This window comes from Cydia fagiglandana, chromosome 8 (genome assembly GCF_963556715.1).
Source record: "Cydia fagiglandana chromosome 8, ilCydFagi1.1, whole genome shotgun sequence".
Lineage (NCBI taxonomy): Eukaryota > Metazoa > Arthropoda > Insecta > Lepidoptera > Tortricidae > Cydia > Cydia fagiglandana.
The window spans coordinates 20700798-20713233 of NC_085939.1; the positions used below are offsets into that span (position 1 = coordinate 20700798).

At 36.1% G+C, this 12436-nt stretch overlaps 1 protein-coding gene across 1 annotated transcript; it reads right to left on the reverse strand.

The window, feature by feature from the left end:
• Positions 1-675: 675 nt before the first annotated feature.
• On the reverse strand, positions 676-9136 carry LOC134667084 (uncharacterized). The gene is made up of 6 exons (XM_063524375.1): positions 9069-9136; positions 5515-5657; positions 4914-5030; positions 4352-4451; positions 3742-3844; positions 676-856 (listed from the first exon to the last, which is right to left on the reverse strand). The coding sequence occupies exons 2-6, from the start codon at positions 5650-5652 to the stop codon at positions 745-747; spliced, it is 570 nt and encodes a 189-aa protein (XP_063380445.1). The 5' UTR covers positions 5653-5657; positions 9069-9136; the 3' UTR covers positions 676-744.
• Between the last annotated feature and the right edge of the window lie 3300 nt (positions 9137-12436).

The following is a 12436-nucleotide window of genomic DNA, read 5'->3' on the forward strand; positions in this document are numbered from 1 at the left end:
GAGCTTTGCCAAATATTTCCTATTATACAGAAACCAAAGAGTAGTAGTATATTGAAACACACCCAACTTGTCACTAGAAAAAGGCGCGAAATTAAAGTTTTCTACGGGAAGTCAACTCTTCGCGCCAACATTTTTTAATTGCCGCCTTTTTCTACTGACAACCTGTCGCTGTGTAAATAAAACATGTTTTTTCCGTCAGTCATTTTATTGTTTGCAACATTTTTTACACACAGTTGGTCAAACCAATTTGTCAGTCATTAAGAACCAGGAAAACATATTCATCCTTTTCTTTTGGGTGCTAGTACTAGTTTAGGAGAAAGATAGTATGATTCTCTCTGTCCATTATTGAAATGAGACAGTCCTTTGACAAATAACTTGTTGTTGGGTCATTAATAATTATGTTTTTGGTTTATTTTGGTCTATTACTCTACATAAGCATCCGGTTCTGCCATTCGATATTTCATTTCATGCCATGATCATTCGGAAGTTTGTTTTTGTTTTAGCCAACTGTAGAAATACATTACTATAGATGGTCAAGCAAATCTTGTCAGTAGAAACAGGCGCGAAGTTCAAATTTTCTATAAGAATATACCCCTTCACGCCTACATTTTTCAAATTTGCCGCCTTTTTTTACTGACGAGATCTGCTTGACCTACTATATTTAATAGGTACATGCAAAGAAAAACTTATAACTACCCAGCCCTAAATACTATCAGTCAAATAAGTATTTATTTAAACTATATTCTAGAAGTTGAATTCATCTCCTTCGCCATAAACATATTTTTCGGGGAGAATATAATCTTTTGGGTCGTGGCCGTGAGCTTCAATGCCGCCGTTGCCATCGCTGGCGCCCTCTCTGAAAAAAAAAGTAATTTAAAAAGATGGCAAATATCAGCTGGTCAAGCGCAGATCTTAGCAGTAGAAAAAGGCGGCAAATTTGAAAAACGTGGGCGCGAAGTGATATCGTCTCATAGAAAATTTGAATTTCGCGCCTTTTTCTACTGACAAGATTTGTTTGTCCGTCACCGTAAACGCAAGCTCCTGATGACACTCCTCGGTACGGAGTGAAACATGTCGAGCGGTTTCGACTTAAAATACGTGAGTGACCCGTTCTTAAGATATTAAATAAGATTTGTTTGATCATCTACTTATAACAAAAAAGTTTAGTAGGCGTGAACCATTAGTATACTGTCATACATTTGCGACTTTTTATTTATAAATTAGTTAAAATTAAAGTAAGATATTTCAGTGTATCATAATTTATAATTAAACAATCAAATCAGTTTTTAATCTCACCTCTATACATATTAGAATACTTTCATCGCTAAAATAGGTATTTTCTGTTTTCTTTGCAAGGCAAGATCTCTTCGTTTTCTGATAGGGAAGGGAATTTCATCTTCCAAAGCCTCAACACTCTCTAGAAGCGATCTATAGAGTCTGTGCGGAAAGAGAAGAGTCGTGGCAGAAACGGGAACTAACATTTTAAATTTTATATGGCAATCAAACCTTTGACACCTGTCTTGTAAAAAGTAAACAAACTTCTGTGATTGTATATTTTTATTAACAAAAACCGCAAGTTTTATGTATAAAATATTTTCAAAACACGATAAAACCGTACATAAAAATACAAGGAAAATTATATTTAACATTGTTCGGTTTTTTCAGCGGGAAGAAAACGGCTAAAAGCTGACTATCGACTTACAAAAAGTCGCGGAACGTGTTTCCGCTATTCGCGGGTATTGATGTTGTATTTAATATTAAATAATTACCTATTTAATAAGCCCCCTAAGTAACTTATCTCCGGTACATAATCGGTAAGTATATTCATTCAAAATATATAAAATTTTCATAAATATGCAGGTCATTCATGATCTCTAAAATAACTGACAAATAGTCTTGATACTTGCCATTTTATGCATATTTATATGTAATTTCTTTTTCAGGATTGTGTAAAAGTACCTACGGCATCTCGAATAAAAGACCGCTAAGTAGGTGATATGCAAGAATTCGTAATCAACGTGCCGGATTCAAGCACATCCAGTTCAGATGAAGATAGTTCTATGAGTGTCCCTGGTTCTGAAGCTAGCTCAAACATAAGTGACAGACTTCGATTACAAAGAATAAAACTTTTTCTAATAAAATATTTCTTTATTTGTAAGTTCGTTTACTAGATTCTGAATAAAACTTTTTCTAATAAAATATTTCTTTATTTGTAGGTTCTGTTAGTTACGAAATTATATTTCATATTTAGCAGTGACTTTTCGGCGAAGTAAAATATCGTGAGATGAGAGAACCGGACATATTCCAATAAGGCCTACCTACTTATGCACTATTTTTATTCATATTCATATTTATTATCAATAATGTACACATACATTACAAGTTTACAATGGGTGAAATATATACCAGATAAAATTACAGTTCTATTGCCCAATTTCTACCCGATCTACCCGGTTTTAACTGTTGGACTGCACAGATTAGGCAGTACATAAATGAGACTCTCTCTTGTTCGGTACTAAAATTACAGTTGTATTGGGCAGATTCTTAACTAGTTTTAGCAGTTTTGTCAATCGCACTGTCATTTTTTAGTATCTGAGACATAAAAACAAGTGTGTTTTAAAAAGAAAACTAGTGCCTGCGCTAAATCAGAGGATTGAGTTGACGAGCCGACACCACAACCAGGCTCCGTTTAGTAAGCCGTGGTAAAAAACCGGAACAAAAGGGATTCAAGTATCATGACCTTTAGTGTCGTACTATAATCACGTGACCAGTGTTCTCAGCATAGCAAAAACCATAAAATAGCACTGGCGCGCCCTCAAATCCCACGACTCTTCTCTTTCCGCACAGACTCTAATAGAAGCGTAAATTTATAAGCAGCAAAGTAAAAAAGTCTGACATACCTAGTAATCTGTCACTAGGAAATGGCAGCAAAATACCTATAATGTAGGCGCAAAAGGCATTTTGACTAATTGGTTTGCTAGACTACATTTATAATTTTCTCAAGGTATTATCGTAACTGTTGTTTTACAAAGGGGGCAAAGTTGTTCATATTGATAACCGAACAAGTGAAAAATTAGAAAATTGAACCACGAGAGTAGCGAGAGTTATAACCCACGAGGGTTAAACAAATTTTGCCACCGAGTAAAACACAGCATTTTTCACCACACCAACGCAAGGAAAATACTAACTGCAGAATACCAAACCAAATCAAAGCAAATCAAATCCAAATTAACGTTATTAAATATTTAATTTTATCATCTATCAATCAAAATCATCATTTGAAAATTAATTATTTAAGCCAACAAGGAATACAACTCAAAATTTGCATTAAATCTCTTTGCCGCGCTTGTGGATATAATGCAAATTTCTCATCAGTTATTGAATAAGTAAGAGACCCTTTACGGGCTGGTGTGGTGAAAAAGTACATTGTGCAACATGGGGCGTAAGTTGAATATTGCAAACGAGAGTAAGTTAAATCGCGACGGCTGCCGGAGCGATTTATAGACTCGAGTTTGCAATATCATTACGCCCCGAGTTACACACAATGTTTTTCATCACACTTGCGATACAAAAATTAAGTATAAAGACAAAAAACTGTTAATTATGGCACTAGAAACTTCATAACTCCCTAGGGAGAACGCTTTTTCTATAACTTCCGCTAAACCTGCGTGCAATTCCACATTTACTGAGCGAGTGTGATGAAAAATAATTTAAAGAAATAGGCAGGAAACTAAAACTTACTTTAACTCCTCATGAGTATGTTCATCCTTCTGTTCATCCTTCTGCTCCCCGCTGCTTCTTTCTTCTCCTTCGTATTCCGGCTCTCTGTACTTCTCCTTCTTGGCTGTAAGCAAAATAATTAGATAAATGAAACAGCAATAGTTTATAATAAACAGTTTATTACAACATACCTGATAACATCACAGTAAAGTTTCATAGCTATTCCTTTTGAGTCTTTTGTAATGAAGAAAAAAAGTTATGATAATTTTTTAAAAGAACCACCTAACAAGCCGTCTAATAAACTTCCAAGGCCGCGGACGCCTTATCTTCGCCGAACGCCCGTCATCCTCCTCACTTACGTCATAATCGTCATAAACCTCCTGATAATCGTCATTCGCCCTATTATAGTCATTAATATTTCCATAACCATTATTACCCACTATTCTCTCGTATTGGTGGCTATGAGCTCCCTGGTTATCATTTGCCTCCCTATTATAGTCATTGGTATCTTTATAAACATTGCCACCCAAGGTGAGTATTCTCGCGTATTGATGACTGTGCGCGCCCTGTCCGTCATCAGCCTCCCTATCCTCACTAAAGTCATGAATATCGTCATTAGCGTCATTGTCACCTTTTTCTCTTCTTTCGTGGTTGTGACTGTATGCGCCCTGGTTGCCGCCGTCGTCGTGTCCGAAGGAGTCTTGCTTTTCGAATTCGTAGTTGTCACCAGCCTGGGAATAGAAAATAGTTTAATCTATGACTGCGAAACAGCTAAACCTAGCTAGCTACTGACAACACACAGCGTCAACCGTTGAAGATAGGAACTAGAACATTGAAACACATAAATATTTGTGAAAAAACTGTGTGCCCAGTATCCCCATGTGTTGAATTTTAAAAGAAATTTGGTATTGGACCTCAACATCCAATACGAAGATACTTTAAAATTTTATTCGCCTGTCTTCTCCACAGTTAACTTATTAAAGCAAATTTGATTATCAGAATAGGTTGCTTATTATTAATACCATCACCTTGTTTATAAAACTTCAAATTTGGATTTGCGAGCTCACACCCATGCACGTAATATGTACATAGTTAAGACCTTTCTTAGTTTATGAATGAATGTTGCCGTCGATGGATACGTCTGGGAGGACATCATCGTCATCATCATAAAACTTCAGTACTTATTATCTTACCTTCTTGTGGTAGCTGTCGAAGTGCTGGTACCCCTTCTTGCCGCCTCCCTGCTTCTTGCGCGAGTAGCCGATCTCGCCGTCTCCCTCGTTCTGGTACGATTTGTGATAGTCTTGAGGCTGCGTTAGAAGTTACAATTAGGTGTGAATTAGCAGAATCTAAGGTTTCTTTGTCATCATCTTCCTCGCGTTGTCCCGGCATTTTGCCTCATAGGACCCTGGGCTCATAGGACCCTGGGGTCCGCTTGGCAACGAACTCCTAGAATTATAGGCGCTAGTTTTTACGAGAGCGACTGCCATCTGACCTTCCAACCCAGAGGGTAAGCTATAGGTCTTATTGGGATTAGTCTAATTTTCTCCACCGAAAAACGACTGGTAAATATCAAATTATATTTCGTACATAAGTTCCGAAAAACTCATTGGTACGAGCCCGGGTTTGAGCGACCTCCGGATTGCCAGTCGCAGGCTCTCACCGTTAGGCAACCAGCGCTTTTTTCAAGCGCTAAGATTTCTTTATATGGTGGTTTTAAATTAGATCCCCACATGAACTTGTAGGTAACTTTGTTGATTTGATACCGAAATTTTAGAAATTTAGCACACTTACCGCCGCCGCTCGGACTTCCCTCACGTAAGACCCCACTGCCTCTGTATCATCAGCTACCTCCATATCTTCGAGCGTTAGGGTTGGTTTACATGCTGCTAGTTGCAGCGCAGCTGCTAAAACAATTAGCTTGAACGCCATAGTTCCTGATACATTAAAAAAATATATTGGTTTATTTATTTATTTGTTTATTAAGTAGTATTGCCAGCAGAAGAAACTATGTAAGGTTAGATAGGGTAAGAGAAACACTGGGACAAGAATGGCAATGCTAGGCTAGGTACCACATGACATTATTTAGTTGGCAGTTTTAAAATTTTACGTCATAATAAAATGATACTACTCATATCAAAGATACATATAAGTACCTATGTATGTATATGGTCGCCTAGCAGCCATAGTAGAGTCTGTGCGGAAAGAGAAGAGTCGTGGGATTTGAGGGCGCGCCAGTGCTATTTTATGGTTTTTGCTATGCTGACAACACTGGTCACGTGATTATAGTACGACACTAAAGGTCATGATACTTGAATCCCTTTTGTTCCGGTTTTTTACCACGGCTTACTAAACGGAGCCTGGTGGTGGTGTCGGCTCGTCAACTCAATGCTCTGATTTAGCGCAGGCACTAGTTTTCTTTTTAAAACACACTTGTAGATACTAAAAAGTGACAGTGCGATTGACAAAACTGCTAAAACTAGTTAAGAATCTGCCCAATACAACTGTAATTTTAGTACCAAACAAGATAGAGTCTCATATAAATACATAATACAGTACATAAGTACTGCCTAATCTGTGCAGTCCAACAGTTATTAAAAAACTGTTAAAACCGGGTAGATCGGGTAGAAATTGGGCAATAGAACTGTAATTTTATCTGGGATACATTTCACCCATTGTAAACTTGACTTGTAATGTATGTGTACATTATTAATAATAAATATGAATATGAATAAAAATAGTGCATAAGTAGGTAAGCCTTATTGGGATATGTCCGGTTCTCTCATCTCACGATATTTTACTTCGCCGAAAAGTCACTGCTAAATATGAAATATAATTTCGTAACTAAGGTTGCCTCCAGAATCTCGCGAACTAAATTGACAGGTCAATGTGCACAAATGATACCACAGTTTGGCCAGTGCTGTACATATCGATATTTTCAAAAAAGTTTGAATTAGAAAATATCGCGCGAATTCACCGCTAGCGGCGCTACTGTTGCGCGATCAGTTAAAATGTGTCTTTAAGTTATTTAAATTATTTTACAAATGTTACTTGGTATTTCGAAAATTATGCAATTTTATAGTAATAGGTACAAGGATATTGGATAAACATATTGTAGGTAATTAAATAAATATTTTATTATATTTATTTTATTTGTTAGGAAAACTTACAGCTAGAGTAACATTTAAGTTGTAGGTGATAACCACGGACGTAGACAGTAAACTGGATGGCGGACATTGGCCAAAAAGTGTGTCCACATGAGAAGTCAAGGTTGGCCGTTGCATCTCTTTCTAATTAGGGTGACCATACGTCTTATGTATGTGGGATATTAGGATAACTTTGAATATAAATGTATAGTTTAATATGGTTAAAGATATCATACAAATCAGAAGTAGTGAAAGTTAGAATGTTATAGATCAATCTCATCTACCGGTCACATTGTATAAAATTAAATCACCAATTTTAGATTTATGGCGACAACCGCGAGCTCTTGATATAAACAACTTGCCCCCAAACCTGCATATTAAGAGCCAACAGGAGTGGTTATATCTCCATACAAAAGTACTCGACTGTTTCCTCCGTGGGTTTTGATTTGATGCTAGAGCAATGATTTTTTCAACACAGATTAATATTGTCAATATCTGTGTCGGACCGTTTTGCTTTTTTGATATTTTTGTTTTTTAAGGCGCTAGAGCCTTTCAAAAATGGCCAAAATGGCCTCATTGACTATGCCGCAATGAGAGGCGTAGTATTCGAAAATAATATCAATTAGCCAAAAAACAAAACGGTCCGGCACAGATAATTTCATAATCATTTTGATTTCCAAATTCGGTTACGACTGGTTAAGTTTTGGAGGAGGAAACAGTCGAGTACGAAACCTCGATTTTTGAGATTTTTACGCAGGATTTTCCGGCTTGTCCTTATCGCGCTAGCTTTAGGAGCCGCTTCCGCTAGCGAAATGGGTATATTTACCTAAAATATTTAAAACTCAGCTCCTGTTTCGTCTTAACATTGAAATTTGTCAGTTTCACATCCGCACCTCCTGATTTGATTGGTAACATCACAATCTTACAATCGAATCAAGCACTTTTCTCGTCACATTCATACAAATCGAAATCGTTTGTGACCCCTTTATAATTATCACATGGATAGTAAGTGCATCTTACTTATCGATATCATTTTATCGACATATACCCCTGACTATTTTTTCTTTGCTATTCCTGGTATCATTTTATTTGTCAAACTCATGTCAATTTAGTTCGCGAGTTTCTGGAGGCAACTGTAACAGAACCTACAAATAAAGAAATATTTTATTAGAAAAAGTTTTATTCAGAACCTAGTAAACGAACTTACAAATAAAGAAATGTTTTATTAGAAAAAGTTTTATTCTTTGTAATCGATCTCAGAATTAAAATATTCAATGTCACTTATGTTTGAGCTAGCTTCAGAACAACCGGGGACACTCATAGAACTATCTTCATCTGAACTGGATGTGCTTGAATCCGGCACGTAGATTACGAATTCTTGCATATTACCTAATTAGCGGTCTTTTATTCGAGATACCGTAGGTACTTTTACACAATCCTGAAAAAGAAATTACATATAAATATGCATAAAATAGCAAGTATCAAGACTATTTGTCAGTTATTTTAAAGATCATGAATGACCTGCATATTTATGAAAATTAATATATTTTGAATGAATATACTTACCGATTATGTACCGGAGACAAGTTACTTAGGGGGCTTATTAAATAGGTAGTTATTTAATATTAAATACAACATCAATACCCGCGAATAGCGCAAACACGTTCCGCGACTTTTTGTAAGTCGATAGTCGGCTTTTAGCCGTTTTCTTCCCGCTGACAAAACCGAACAATGTTAAATATAATTTTCCTTGTGCTTTATGTACGGTTTTATCGTGTTTTGAAAATATTATATACATAAAACTTGCGGTTTTTGTTAATAAAAATATACAATGACAGAAGTTTGTTTACTTTTTACAAGACAGGTGTCAAAGGTTTGATTGCCATATAAAATTTAAAATGTTAGTTCCCGTTTCTGCCACGACTCTTCTCTTTCCGCACAGACTCTACAAGCTTTGCTTAGTTCGGAGCTAGGTTGATCTGTGTAAGTAACCCCTGATATTTATTTATAATTTTATTATTTATATTGAAACTGACTCCAATTTTTGGCAAGAAGTGTCAATATGAATTTCATATCGTTCTTCTAGCACCGACAAAATAAACTTTATTGAGTCTACTGTGGCACTAGGTCGATTTGTCCTACAATATTTATTTTATTTAGTTTATTTATGCAAATAATCGATTAATTTAAACACAAACTCACCTTATCCAAACGCAGCACTGACGAACAGTCATTTCTAACTGCTACTTATTTTATACAAATCAAACATTACATCCACTAGATCTTTCACAAGAATAACCCTAACAATTATCTCACTTAACTGACACTTCTTCAACCTTATTCCAAAGATATAAGAACTGCTATTGTTCAGTTAAGAGTTGATTGGTTTTTAAAGAAAGGTCATTTTTTAACGTATCAATTGCAGTATTCCGTCAAGCGGATCGGGCAAGGTGTTGCAGTTGGGATTTAAATACGAGCCAAAGAATTGACAAATTGAGTAAAAGTTGACAAACGATCGAGCAATCTAGAATATGGCATCATTTTAAATTAATTCTTTGACTGAATTGTACCTACTATTGAGACATTTTTGCCTGAAAACCAGAGTTGTAGTAAATACTTACACTGCAATATTATGCTGAGGCAAGCCCCCAATTCGATTTCTTAGTTTTTAAGTCTTAATTTTAGGTTTATCTGTAAAAAATATGTTACACTATCCGTTAACTCTGCCATTTCATGTGATGTTAAATAAAAATGTTCTATGTCTATGTCTAACTACTTACCTAAGGGTAAAATAGAAGAGTCTCGTCCGAGACTGTAATTTTTTATTTTATTTTTCTTTTATTTCAATACCTACAATGTTAGCTAGCGTGTTTACTTAGTAAAAACCGGTCAAGTGCGAGTCGGACTCGCGTTTCTAGGGTTCCGTACATAAGTCCGACTCACGCTTGACTGCACATTTCTAATAGGTTTTCCTGTCATCTACAGGTAAAGAACTATTTTGTGTATTTTTTTCAATATTTTTGACAAAGTAGTTTCGGAGATAAAGGGGGGGGAGGGTGGTCATTTTTTGGCTATTTTCTTAAATAACTTCGAACCTACCTATGTATTTTAAAATTATAAAATAAACATGTCCATATATGGGTTACTAATTTACATATGTGTACCAAATTTCAACTTAATTGGCCCAGTAGTTTCCGAGAAAATAGGCTGTGACAGACGGACAGACAGACGAACGAGTGATCCTATAAGGGTTCCGTTTTTTCCTTTTGAGGTACGGAACCCTAAAAAAAATAAAATCAGCCAAATCGATCCACATCCTGAGATGGACAATTTCCGAATGCTAATAAAACATATTTTTAATAAGTCGTAAAAACATTTACGGTAGCAGCGGCAGTGATCAAAGTGATTTACACTCTTGTGCTCAGATCACATTTTAACACCTCGTCCGCATAGTAACTTCTGCTGCTGTCTGTATATAAATTCTAGAAACTAGTGTGCGTAGTATTTTATAGTAATGCCTAATGATAATGACCTTAATTTTAATAATAGGCTCAATTATGTATTATGAGTATGACCATAGGTATTATTGCAAAATTGTAAATGAATATTTGTAAATTGTAAATAGGCATGACTTATTTAGATAATAATGTAACATTCAGACACAATTGTATTATTGTTTATGAATAAATTAAATGAAATGAAATAATACCAACCCACCGACAAAAACCCACAAAAAAAACTTCTCATATTTTGCTATAGGTACCTACCTGGAGTCTAGAGTCTAGACTCTGTTTTGCGAATCGGTCTACAGTCTAGCCTAATTCGCATAACAAAAGCAGAAAAAACAATAGGCCCAATTTCCGTTACATTTAAACCGTTACAATTCCAAACCGGAATATGATTAGCCACAGGTGTCATAACATCTTCCATTTTCCTATAAATTAGATTCGCCACAGCCACAGATTACGCCCCAACAGACGCCGCATTATGCAACATACGAACAAAAATAAATTTAAATAAAGAAAGAAAAAACCGACTTCTAGGACACAGACACTCCGCAAAATGGTACCTACCTTTCTAGAACAAAGTAAGTTAAAGGTTAAGCCTATAAAATGTAAGAAGTTTCCTGGACTTCTCCAGAATTCCGACATCGAGTAAGACTCCGTTATTCGGACCAACCAGAAAGCATTCCTTTGCAAACAAAAAATACTTAATAATTTCTCTTTTCTCCAAATAATCGTTAAACATGCTCATCTTTTTTTTGTAGACTATAAAGTTGTGAACGAGATCACAACTGTCTGAAATATGCCGTCGCATCCATCGAAATTAGGTGACATGGTGCAAGACATGAGGTATTCGTTCTAGTTCCATGTACCATCTAGTAGGATTAAAATCTGTGGGTTCTTTAACAATAACTATTGTGAAGATTGATTCACTTTCATTCGGTTTTCGGTTGAATGGACGTTCTAGTGACAGGTCGGTCCAACTTATTAAATGCAACGTTGCAACGATTTGTGCAAGGTCGAATCGTCGGGTCAACGAAACTACTGGATGATAAGAGCTAGCATTTTAGTTTCTAAGACTTCAATTAAGAGGTTCTATTCGTCGGGGTCCTTTTTTAGGGGTTCCGTACCCAAAGCGTAAAAACGGGACCCTAATATTACTATTACTAAGACTCCACCACCCGTCTGTCCGTCTGTCCGCCCGTTTGTCTGTCACCAGGCTGTGTCTCATGAACCGTGATAGCTATACAGTTCAAATTTTCACAGATTATGTATTTATGTTGCCTCTATAACAACAAATTTAATACTAAAAACAAAATAAAATAAATATTTAAGTGGGGCTCCCATACAACAAACGTGATTTTTTTGCCGTTTTTTGCGTAATGGCGCGGAACCCTTCGTGCGCGAGTCCAACTCGCAATTTGCCGGTTTTATCATGTAGGTTTTTAGATTTATCGATTTTAGTTTTTCAAGGGTTTTCACTTGTATCATGACGTGGTCTGATGGTGGCGTTGAAGAAACTCTTAAATTAATAATTATAATCGTTTTATACGTTGCAACTACAGTGTGATTTGTGTATAGGAAAAATCTATGAAGTGTTAAAGTAAGAAAAAAAAACCGGGCAAGTGCGAGTCGGACTCGTGCACGAAGGGTTCCGTACCATAATGCAAAAAAAAAACAAAAAAAGCCAAACAAAAAACGGTCACCCATCCAAGTACTGACCACTCCCGACGTTGCTTAACTTTGGTCAAAAATCACGTTTGTTGTATGGGAGCCCCATTTAAATCTTTATTTTATTCTGTTTTTAGTATTTGTTGTTATAGCGGCAACAGAAATACATCAGCTGTGAAAATTTCAACTGTCTAGCTATCACGGTTCGTGAGATACAGCCTGGTGACAGACGGACGGACGGACGGACGGACAGCGAAGTCTTAGTAATAGGGTCCCGTTTTACCCTTTGGGTACGGAACCCTAAAAACGTGCCTCAAAAAATCAAGAACAATTATAACACATATCAATAAAAGAATATGGGTCAAAAACACATGGCGTTCTAAAAAAACATTTTTT